Raw genomic sequence first — 12,721 nt, forward strand, 5'->3', positions numbered from 1 at the left:
TCTTTTATTTTCCGCCCGCAAATCTACGTTTTCTATCCGATATCACCCGATTTTACCGTTTTATGGCTCCTGAAATAAAACCAGACTTTTGCCTCCCCCAATTTTCAAAAAACATAACACCTGAAAACACAGGGCCTAGTTATACAGTATTCCTGACGAAGAGCGTAAAAATCATGCAAAGCACGCTGCATGTGCGATAACAAGCCATACACAAGCACATTATGCCTGAACCTCGTCATTCAAACTCTGATATTTCAAAATACAGTAGGCGAACGATATTTCGGACGCCAATCATTCGGACTAGTTTGATACTTCGGACACCTGCGTTGAAAGATGACTTTTGCCATAGGATTAATATATTTTGCAACTGTTTTTCCGGACAGCTCGAAGTCCAAATGCTCGATTTTCCGCTTGCTCAGCAAACCGTCACCACTATTTTCGGCACTGCGATAGCAACTTCGAAACTGGCATTTTGCACTGTGCATGTGATTTTAAGTTAAGGAGGTTTTACTGCATAAGCATATATACAAATACTACGTGAATATTCCTCACCTCTCGAACATTGTTACTGTTGAACCCCAGTCTTCTTAATTCACCCCTGTACTTGGATTCTTCATTCTGAGCATCCCTTATCACAGCTACATGAAACAATGGCTACAATTAGTAAAAGAAGTCACTCTTCACTTCTTTGGTTTGGCACCAAGACACAGTACAACACACCTTCAAGATCTACTAGCAGATTCACGCATAGTTACAGTGCATTTTGCAGCAATCATTGAGGTCAATAGGACCAATGATGACAGAAAGTTGATATCATCTGCTAAAGGACTACAGCTGTAGAAAGCCAGCATGAGAGCTATGCCAAGTAACATCTCAATATTTATGATATACAGTAAACCCCCGATAACTCGAAGTCGTAAAAACCGCAAAAAATTTCTAGATAAGCAGGGTTTCGAGTTAAGCGAACAGCGAAAATTACGTTGCCACGATGTTACCACAATGCGCTATGTTATGAAACGTAAAAAAAAGCGTTCCTACAGTAATAGGGCTCGTAAACAATTTCGAAGCCAGTTATTTTTTAACATCATCTGAGACTGAATAACTCCGTAATAGCAATCTGCTTGGCATTTGCGTCTGTGAACAAGAAAGCATCTTCAAGCACTTCAATGCAACGCATGAGACGCTCCTCCCGGCACGCCTCTACCGCGGTCACTCTCGACAATTTCTGTATCACTCAGTTTACCGCTACCGGAACATCGCCGTCGTAAAGCGCATAGTCCTCGATGTTGAAGTCCTAAGTCACTCTCCCCAAAACATGCGAGGCGCATCACGTCGTTGCACAATTCAGCACAGCCACTGAAGTGGTCTGCTGGCTCCGGTACGGCGGTGGAGGACCAGAAACCCGCATGAATGAAACAGTTCATGCTACTGGCTTGATGAACTTGCTACCAGGCCTTTGATAAGTGCCACCTTCCGCTCCAAAGTCAGGAACTTTCATGCGCGTTGTTCAGCTATCATGGCGCCGCGAAGAACAAAACAAAGAGATGCGAGATGCTCGGACGAATGCAGAGGAGGAGGAGGAGGAGTGACGTTGGGTGGAAAGGGGAGTGCTGTCTGCCTGCCACAGCTAGCGGCGCGTGAGGCGAACAGAACATCAGTTCTTTCATGGGAGTCACTAGGACTGAAAGGCTTTGACCTTGACCTAGCCTGGGGGACCGAAGAATGCACGTTATCAGCCGTAGGTACGCAGACCTACCGGTGATGGGATTTCGAGATATCCGTACACGGGCATAAAAAAGCTTCGACTTAAGAGGGTCCAAATATATAGGAAGCATTGGGACATGGATCGGGACGCAAAAAATATTCGAGATAACCGATATTTCGAGATAGGCGAGTTCGAGTTAATGAGGGTTTACTGTAACACAACAGTGTTTGCCAACTTGAAAATCACTGTTAAATTTGGTTATCATACAGCTGAACTCTGACTCTGCCAACAAACGACAGAAATTCAACTGAACCACATTATTTTGTGTACGAAATACAGTATCAATGACACAGACAGCTTCGTTAGTGTCCTAACCTGATTGAACACATTCCCTTCTAATAAGATAAGGATCCAGAACTGTAGCAAACAATCAGGCATCTGCAATTATTAAAGCAACTGCTGGTCTGCAACACATACTAAGCGGTGGTGTTTTTGTCATCAAATTTTACCAGCACACAATCATTTTATGCATGTTCCAGACAACTGTGCAATGCTATTATCAATGGCAAACTATTTGCGCACAAGGCATTTTGTAATAATGTAAATTCTTAAGGACTATAAGCGAGGAAGAACTAGGAAAGTTCAGACGAACTGAAATCTTAAAAAAAATTAACAGAGTCCTATTACCTTCTAGTTCTCGGTAGATGTTCTCCGTCGTTTGAAAGAGGTCTTCAAATGTTTGCAATTGCTTTAACAACTCTGTTCGCTTCTTTGTAAGTCTGCTCATCTCTTCCTGCTTCGATGCATCTGAAAACAAAGGTTCAAAATAAGTCATTAGGGGTACTTACTGGTACTAAGCGGTACACACTTTCCATTAATGTAAAATGACAAATATTTAATCATGTCCCAAGAAACCTGGTGGCTCAGCTTTAAAAATACTAGTGTACTCCTCTGGAAATTTTACCTGCTAAAATTTCTTAACATATCCATAATATGAGAGAACTGAACTGAGGCTGGAACTCAGACTGGAACAACATAGAAGGGACAAATACATACAAAGCCTCAATTTGTCTAAGAAATTAACGATGTTATCGTTAATCTTAGTTAATTTCTTAGGCAAATGCTTGACTTGGGAAAACAGCGATCAGAACACGTGGAGGGTACCAGAGAACGTTGCAGAAGAACTTCTGGCAACACTACACGTCACCATTCCGCAAGTTGGCTTCAACTAACACCTGCGTGCTTTAGGAGAAGCTCGCTTTAGAACACTGTCGCGCGACTCGCGGGTGGAAAGTACGTGCTAGGCCTTTTGAATAGTCTCGCGAATTTGAGCAGCATTGGCCAAATACGGAGACACAAAAGCGTTACCACCTACCCTTTCGCTGACAGTATTGGAAAATGAACAGTCGCTGTCTATTTTCTTGCCTCAATTCTTATTTTGGTTTAGTTCTTCTTGATGTGAATTTCGGATGATACAAATTTTTTCCACTACCTCGTGAAATTCGTAGCATCGAGATTCTACTGTATCTACTACTGCATCTACTACCACTGCATCTCCTGGAGGTTATGCGCACGGGACAGCGTCCAACATCGTTATACGAGTACTCGGAACCGCGGTCTCCATCGCTATACGCGGGTCATTTCCCCGTAGAAACTATGTTTATTTTGACGGTAAAATCATGAACCATCGTTTCACGAGGGACATCGTTATACGCGATATCGCTATCTGCGGGTTTTACCGTAATTATTATTGTGGCTTTGAAACGGAATCAAAGTTTCGAATTATCATAACAAGTACTAAATTAACGTAGCGTGTAACGTAATTTGAAATGAACTTGTTTTTGCATTTTAGTGCCACTTTAAGACTTGTAACAGCACCAAGTGAAGTAGTGTAGTACTTTAATCCACGTGTAGGTTTGCATTACCATGCAGATTTGAATTACCATAGACCTTTTAACGCAGTCCTCATTTCGTAGTAGACAGTGTTATTACTTAATATGGAAGCTGTTTTCTTTTTACATTTGTGATATGTATAGCAAGCCTGATAAACCCAATTTTTACCTGTATCACATAATTCCAGAAATTTTACACCCGAATTTGATGCTGCTGTTTCCCACCCGATTTTTACCCCCAAATTTTGCAAAAGATATTTCCTGGAAACCTCAGACCTTCAATATATACAATATAAAAAAAACACAAAAAAACACGATTCTCCGAGAAACGGCAGGTTAGACATGGCCAATTCCACGGATAGCTAAGGGGCTCTAATCATGGGTTCAGTAGCCTGAGCATGAATTGCTGATCACAGTAAGTTTCCACTGTTTCTCAGAGCAGTTAGTGGATGACCCCTTTGGACTGCAAGTGCATGAAACATGCAATGTGAAGGGGGCTTTAACGTAAATATGTTATTTTCTTCAAACTACACGAAAGAGGAAATAGCACCTCTACCAGCCAGTCGTGCTAAGAGGTCCATAACGTGACACGTACTAGAAATTTAATCGACATACCGTTATAAAAGAGAAAGGGCACTTCATAATGTGGAATTGGATTCTTCAGCTGGGACTTGACAAAGGAAGGCGTGAGGCGCAACAGGTATTGAAAGCCGTCCACTCCTTGGGTATTTTCTTGGATTTGCAGGTTCTGCAAGATAGGGAGATGCAAAACAAAGCATATGTCAAAACTTCAATAGGCAGTATGCATACAGGCTTGCGGTTTAGGATTAAAGAAGGTAAAACCCATTTTTACCCCAAGATCTGAATACTAACAGCCACTTCGGGTAAAACACAGAAAACACGAGACCCAACCTCACTTAAGCGCGACCTCTGTGATACTTACAAACACGGGTGAACGCAAAATACTTCACGCTTGGAACTTGGCACACCTTACCACGTTTTACAATTTTTAACATAACAACCATAACATAAAACACCATCAATGCACTAATGTGACGAACACTCAAGAGAGTCTACGCGCTGCGCCGCCTATAACTCCACGTGTCTATAACACTTAGAGTCTTTCTTTTTGATGCGTTTACAATCAATATTACACCCGCTGATTCTACGATAGTCTATCAAATATAAACGAGACTTTTGCTGTAGACGTTCTGCCAATTAGCGCACGCTGCCACTTGTGCGCATGCTAGGTGGGTGGGTGGGTGGGTAGACACGTGAGAAGCCGGTCAGACTTGTTACATTTCTTCAGTAGTCTGTCGTACAACGTCTGAGAAGGAGAACCGCCGATTGTACGGTCGTCGTACACAATTTGGGAGAGCAAAACTCTCAAGGCCTCCTGTGTTTGCATGGCATTAGGAAGTTGTGGAAAGCTGTGACAAGGTTGAAAACGAAAGCCCCTATCAAAGCCAAGGCTCGGATGTCAGCTGGCAAGGTGCTTGAAACTGTTTTTTGGGGGCCAGTGCAGCATTTTGCACATTGCTTCATCGCACCATCAACGCTGCATATTACTGTGAACTTCTGAGTGAGGTTAAACTTGCTTATCGCAGCAAAAGGCATGACCAACCAACACATAAAGTGATTCTCCTCCATGACGACGCCAGAACCCAACACTGCAGTCGTCACATGTGCAAGGCTAAGGGAAATGGGCTGGGTGCCACTGGAACACCCTCCCTGTAGCCCTGACTTATCACCTTGTGGTTTTCACATGGTTCGGCCACATGTTCGGCAAACTGGCTGTTGACTTAACCCACTTCTTTTTATGAAAAGGGGATCGAAAAGCTACCGACCCACTGGGAAAAATGCATCTCTATATCGGGAGATAATGCAGAAAAATAATGCACACTTGGTTTAATACTTACTGCAAATAGAAAAAGTATCAAATGAAAGTTTCATTTATATTTGATACACCCTTGCAGTTTCGTCTTGTAATCACTCACTCACACACATTGCACTGTTGTAGGCCTAACAATGTGTGTCTAACACTGTGCTCAACAATGCCCACTTTTGCTAGGGTCCAAGCAAGATGCTGGCTGAGCCAGAATTTTATCTGCATTTCCATTGACATTATACAGTGATGTATATTCAGGTGAACTTCTACATAATGAAATCGTAAATGATCGGACTTTTGTTTGTTAAGTAGAGTAATTCGTTAAACCGAACCTGTACAGATAAAAAATGCCCCGAGCACTGACATGATGCACGCCCATTCTAGGCTACACTGTTTGTCAAAGGACTAGCATAAAAATACAAAAAGCACACTTATCCTTGAATACAGTCGCCAACCAATAATTCTGACATAAAAAATTTGGCCTTTCCAATTTTCTTGAAGAAAACTGTTTGCGCCTAACGCCCCACAGAACCAATGTATTTCAGCGACCAATAATTCGGACAGTTCGTTGGACGTTCATTTTTCCTACTTATCTCGCTTCAAACATGCATGGTTATTGGGATTTACCATTACTGAATACCAGAAATACAGCAGAACAATGTCCTTCCAGTTCTTTCAACAACAACAGTTCTTTCTGGTGCTGCAAGCACAGAATGCTCGTAAGCTGTCGATAGCAACATCCTTTTTCTTTTCGTCCTTGGATGTGTTTTAGATTATTGGAAGCTTCTCGTCAACTGAAAAAAAAAAACTTCCATTTTTGGACTGCATTAGAGGATTGGAAGCACTATTGATTTGGAAGCACTACAGGAAATAAACTGAAAGATGAAACTGAAATGGAAGTGATCACGTATCTTCGACCATGACACTGTATCTTCCACGGTAGACACCCGACCTGCCGAATACATCATTCCACGTGACAGTGCCATAAGAACAGTGATGTTAACATTACTCCTCCCTCCCTCACTGAGGCAATGTGAAGTGGCATGTGCGGCACTGCATCAGAGGGCTTCGGGTTTCTACTGCCTTCGGGCTTTGTTTAACAGAATACATCGAATGAGGGAGCCTCGTTAAATCCAGCGCAGAAATATAGATGCTGACGTCTACTGGGGCATGTGCAATAGAAATACCATTAAATAGACGATTTCATTAAATCGATGTTCGCTACATAGAGGTTCAACTGTCATACATTCTGGTGGCTGCAGTATCTTACTTTTTCACAACTTTACCAAAAATGTATCAGCACATACAGACATCTAGGCAATTGATATAAACAGAACTAGCAACCACCAGGAGAAACCCAAAAACCAAAAGAAGTATTACCTGAATGATGGCGCATCCTTTGCTGATAGGCACCTGGTATGAACTGACATTTCCTTCAAAATATGGCACTTCTTTGACACTAGGGTCAGGTGACACTATCTGCAGCGTCAGTGTGCCGGACAGGTTGACACCGGCAGTGTTGCCAAACCGATCCTGCATTCAAACAAAACATATCAGTAGTGTAAATCATAACTAGAGCCTGAAGTTTTAGGGTTTTACCCGATTCTTCCCCGAATTTGCACCCCGAATTGAAGGTTGCTTCTTTAGGGTGAAACTCGATTTTTACCCGGCAAATTGCCCTCACTGGGATGTCTGTAGGAACGCACTAACTTGCTTGTTTGGCAGAAAAATGCAGTTACATCACCATTTGTACCAAACCGCTACAATTAGTTTGAATAACTGAGCTCGATTTCTCCCAAAATTTAGCGTACTGTAAGTTTTTTTTCACCCGAATTTGCATGAATTTAATGCACATGTTTATTTACCCAATTTTTACCCCCAAATGCAGGAAAAAATATTTCCCAAAAACTTCAGACTCTAATCATAACATATAAGAGCAATAACGAGAGGATAGAGAGGTAGCAAGCGAGCTGGTGGTATAGATCCATAACTTAAAAACCCGAGACTAGGGGACAAAAAAACAAAAACAAAACAAAGACAGACAAGGTCTCAAGGGACCTTGAGGCCTTGTCTGTGTTTGTCGTTTTTTTTTTGTCCCCTAGTCTTGGGTTTTTAAGTCATGGATACAAGAACATAAACGCAAGCCAGCTGGTGGAAGAGATCCATGAAGAAATTCAAGACTAAGCTCAGGAGACACTTTCAAGAAGGACGACACGTACGACAGTTCAAACGCTGTTGCTTGTGGCCAGTTTATCCGCTTTCTGTTACTACTTGTAGGGTAGTAAGTATGACTCACCCATATAACAAGCCAAATGTACCCCAGAAGTCAGTCAGCATATTTCACATGTGTGCAACAACACGTGTTCATGACTAAAGGTTTTATTGAATGCATGACGAGAACCACATAACAAAGACTACCAACACATACATGGCAGAACACTAGGAATGCTGGCTTGTCACTAACAGTGCTATAATTAGATAAATAATTATAAATAAAATAATAATTATAATTAAATTATAAATAAATAATTAGAGTCCGAGGGTTTCAGGAAATATTTTTTGGCAAATTCGTGAGGTAAAAATCAAGTGAAAAACAGCGACAGCCAGTTTGCGTGAATTCAGGTGTAAAATTTCTGGAATTATATGATACACGTAAAAATTGAGTTTATCAGGCTCATTATACATACTATCACAAATATAAAAAGAAAACAGCTTACAAACTAAGTAATAACACTGTCCGCAACAAAATGAGGACAATAGTGAAATGTCTATGGAAACCTGCACTGAATGGAATGTTAACTGAAATCTGCAGGGTAATGCAAACCTGCACGTGGATTAAAGTACTACACCACTTAACGTGACGCCATTACAAGTCTACTTGCGCGCGAACGCTTGTGGTCGTCTAATCTGGCAACATTGGGGCGCGTACAAGGCCATGGTGTGCACGCAACGTTTTGACGCTGGGGAAATGTCTCATGCGTTTCGCTCTGACGGCTGCGGTGTCACCTCCTTCTGTCAGTGATCCCTCCCACTACTGCAGTCATGCGCAGTGGTCCTGCGCCGCACGACAAAGGGCCCCCAGCTTGGAAAGAAATCGGGTTTTGCACGAATCACTAAATGTGCGATTCGGAAAGGGGGGGGGGAAATTTGGGGAAGAATTGGGTAAAACCCGAAAACCTCAGGTCATAGCTATAATACTCAACCTTCAGAACAATCACTACTAGTATGTATGTCTGTGTCTTCAAGTAATCAACACACAAACAGTTCAGGATGTGATGAGCAAATACAATTTTGTACTACAGCAATTTGGTCTGGCGTTCATTTCTGCAGCGTTTCTAGAGGTCTCAAAAACCATAAACACCGAAAACAGAGAACTCTTACAATGCAGTACTGCTTATAGCACAGATTTTTTTGGTGGTCCTGCAACATCCATTATAAGAGGTCTATCAGAGTATAGTTATGTACTTTGACAAAATCGTATGTGTGTAAGTACTACAGTATGAACATTTAAGACTGAAGTTATTACGTACAGTGAGATCTAACTTGAAGTACTTGAGTAGGCTTCTCGTCGATTGCTTGGACTGGTTCGACACGGGCGGAATCACAGGATTCTGTTGAGGGGCAATTTTCACAGGTACATCTGGGACAACGGTAAGCGACAGCTGCAAGAAGAAGATTGAATGAATGGACAATACAGAATTGACAAAACTTGCATGCTACACACTGCGAACTCAGTACCCAACTGTAGTATACTACTATACAGTGCAATCCCATTAATTTAAATCTCTTAATTTGAACCTGGAAGTGACATCTAGGTCCTACCAAACATTTATATTTGAATTGGGGGGTGGGGGACCGTCTGTTAACTCATACGTACAAACATGCGAAGAGTTGATTTTAACAGGACTGCGTGGCCGAGTCAGCCCATGCACTGGCCTGCAAGTCACACGCTAGCCAGTATGTAAAGCATGCTGCTGCTGTCAGAGACATGTTTACCTCTTAGGTATTTATTAGGGGTGTGCGAATCTGAATATTTGAAGTCGAATCCGAATATTGAATATTCGTGCAAATTACACAATATATGCCTTTCACACTAAAAGTTTGCAATTCGTAGCCCATGCCTTTAGTATAATTTTTCTGGCATTAACTGTCACAAGAGTGAGACAAAAATCTTCTGTGGGGAGCCCCTGCTCTTTAATTTTACATGATAGCATTTTCTGCTTTTCAGGTGAGGCTACACTTACTGGAGTAATTATCTTGATTTCAAAATTTGATGTCAGGCAGTGGTATGTTACACAACTGAGGCTGTAATTGCTTCTGAACATCCACAGGTCACTCGTGAAACAAATGGTTAACTTTTTAAAGGCAACCTCCTTGACATCAAATCAAAATACCCCACCGGCACCGCTAATGTGCACGTGGGAGGGATGCCATCCTTTCTTCAGGCAAAGTATACACAATTAACTTGGGCTAACATTGTCTCAAGCTATACAACAACAGTCCTCCTGCGTTGGTCCTGCAGCGCTGGCAATTTCATAAAGCACACTTCACCTCATGCGGGGAAACATCAGGTGAAGCCCACTTTCAGTGTGGCATAGTTCATATTGGGGAAATAGTCTAATAGATATTCGAAAAACCGAATATTGGATATTCGATTCGCGAATCGAAACTCGAATATTTGCACACCCCTAGTATTTATATTAGGTTTACTTATTGCGCGTACTGGAAGAAACAGGAGCAAGGAACTAATCATTGTGACGGTACGCGCAAATGCGACTGGCACGGGAACGGTACCAGATACTCGTGGTTAGCAAAGCAAATAAGTCTTGTGGTTTTGAGGGCGTTTCGTTTTGAGAACCTCCCTGTTGACTACACAGCCAATAAAAAGGCGCAGATGATGGCTGATACTTTCTCGAATGGGGTGGGGAGGATTAACATTCGTAGGGTCTGCGATTGGGCTGACTTCATCGCAAACAATGTTGATAGAGTTGCAGCTGAAGAAACAAATGCAAGCGCGTGCAAGAGATTAGAGAGAATTTTAGAGATTTTTTTCGAAATTTGGGGGCAATTTTCAAGAATTATCCTCACATAAATTCATCTTATAAACAACACAAGAAAAATATGTATGGCACAAGTTTTTGTTAGGAGTATGCTTCTTCATAATGAATAAGTCAGAAGAAGTACACGTGCATGCCAGTCTTCACTGTTCTAAAGTTTTTAATCTGGGTCAACAGTGCTCCAAATTTTAACACCTTAGTTTTACACAGAGCGTGATGTTTTCGGAAATATATTTTTCTAAATTTCGGGGGTAAAAAATCAGGTAAATAAACAAGTGCTCGAAATTAAAGTAAATTTGTGTAGAAAAACTTCCAGTACGCTATATTCAGGAAGAAATCTGACTCAGTTACTCAAACTTTAACAGTACTGGATTGGTACAAGCAGTGATATAACTGCATTTTCTGTCAAACAAGTTAGTGTGCATTCCAACAGATGTTTCAATGTGGGCAATTTGATGGGTAAAAACTGGGTTTCACTCCACAGAGGCAACTTTCAATTCGGGGTGCAAATTTGGGGAAGAATCGGGTTAAACCCTAAAACCTCGGGCTCTATCTACAAGCTAACTAGACGGCACCATACAGGAATACACAAGCAATCAGTGACACACAGCAGTTAAAGTGAGACATCCTGAACTTCAAAACTGGATGTGAGCCAAGTGAACTCATGTACAGTGAAACCCGCGTATAACGATACTGACGGTAATCGTGAATTCCATCGTTATACGGGATAAATCTTTAAACGAGGGCTGACCTAAATAGCGCGTACCGAAAGGTCGCACGCCACCCCGCGTGTAGTAGAAGAAAAAGAAACAGATGCTTAAAAAAACGCAAAGCTGTGTGACATCGCACTAGCTTGAAAAAAGAGCGATCAGAACTCGTGGAGGGAACCAGAGAACATAGCAGGACAACTTCTGGCAACACTACACGTCATCATTCCGCAAGTCGGCTTCACTTAACGCCTGCGTGCTTTAGGAGAAGCTCGCTTTAGAACACTGTCGCGACTCACGGTTGGAAAGCCCGTGCTAGGCCTTTTCAATCATCTCGCGAATTTGAGCAGCATTGGTCAAATACGGAGACACAAAAGCGTTACCACCTACCCTTTCACTTACAGTGTTGGAAAATGAACAGTTGCTGTCTATTTTCTTGCCTCAATTTTTATTTCAGTTTAATTCTTTTGATGTGAATTTCGGATGATACGAATTTTTTCAGCTACCCCGTGAGATTCGTAGCATCGAGATTCTACTGTATCTTATCACGGCGAAAATCGCTGCGAAGTTACCCGCACGGGACAGCGTCCAACATCGTTATACGAGTACTCAGAACCGCGGTCTCCATAGCTACACGCGGGGCGTTTCCCCGTAGAAACAATGTATATTTTGACGGTAAAATCATGAACCATCGTTTTACGAGGGATATCGTTATACGCAATATCGCTGTCCGCGGGTTTTACTGTATTGTATTTTGCACACAGACAGCACAAGTTCTCCTTCCCAAGTCACGTGTCTCAACTTCTTCATATGGACATCCATGAGCTTGTTATCACAGTTCTGTCAATGCACATCAAAATGTTTCAGTGCTGATGACCACCATTACTGTTACTGCTGCATCCAGAAGATTTTGGTATTTGCTCATTGACATCTGAGGAATTAATGTAGGGCTCAAATTGTCATGCTTCAAGTGCAAAAATTTTATAGTTACTGTTGTGGCAGGTGCAACCTGGATTGCAGCATGTTGTAGAATGTCAAAGAGAAGTGACTTGTACAGAGAGATTTGAGACATGGCTTATTCTAACAGTTTCCTATTATTAATTTATTAAATGATGAAGCACCTCGAACTTACGATGGAGCTACAGCAACTGTGCTTGTTGTTGTTGAAGTGGAACTGGACATTATACTCTCCTGCAACCTCAGGAACTTTTACTTTCCTGAAATGATAGAAAAAAAGGTGGTATCGCAGAAATTTGTCAAAAAATCACTCACCAAATCATCTTAAATGTCGAACATCACTCCTAAACTCCCGGGAGCAATCGAAAATTTTACATTGTAATAAATATGTGTCCATTTCTGATTGCAACTTAACTTGCGTTAACTCAACTGAACTTGGATAGCTTTAGTCTGGAAATGAACACTCTAAGATCTACACTGCTCATTTTTAAGATACCCTTACACTGGTCCTAAGT

The 12,721-nt window shown here is 41.7% G+C and overlaps 1 protein-coding gene across 3 annotated transcripts in view; it reads right to left on the reverse strand.

The window, feature by feature from the left end:
• The window catches only part of LOC135388394 (structural maintenance of chromosomes flexible hinge domain-containing protein 1-like), a 127,805-nt gene that overhangs the window by 19,784 nt on the left and 95,300 nt on the right, over positions 1-12,721 (reverse strand). For all 3 annotated transcript variants that reach the window (XM_064617953.1, XM_064617952.1, XM_064617954.1), the window contains 6 exons: positions 12,382-12,466; positions 9,016-9,147; positions 6,866-7,018; positions 4,213-4,345; positions 2,393-2,512; positions 553-638 (listed from right to left, as the gene is read on the reverse strand). In XM_064617953.1, the coding sequence (XP_064474023.1) occupies positions 553-638; positions 2,393-2,512; positions 4,213-4,345; positions 6,866-7,018; positions 9,016-9,147; positions 12,382-12,466 (709 nt within the window). The remainder of the gene's footprint in view (positions 1-552; positions 639-2,392; positions 2,513-4,212; positions 4,346-6,865; positions 7,019-9,015; positions 9,148-12,381; positions 12,467-12,721) is intronic.

Source organism: Ornithodoros turicata, chromosome 3, assembly GCF_037126465.1.
Source record: "Ornithodoros turicata isolate Travis chromosome 3, ASM3712646v1, whole genome shotgun sequence".
In the NCBI taxonomy this organism is placed as follows: domain Eukaryota; kingdom Metazoa; phylum Arthropoda; class Arachnida; order Ixodida; family Argasidae; genus Ornithodoros; species Ornithodoros turicata.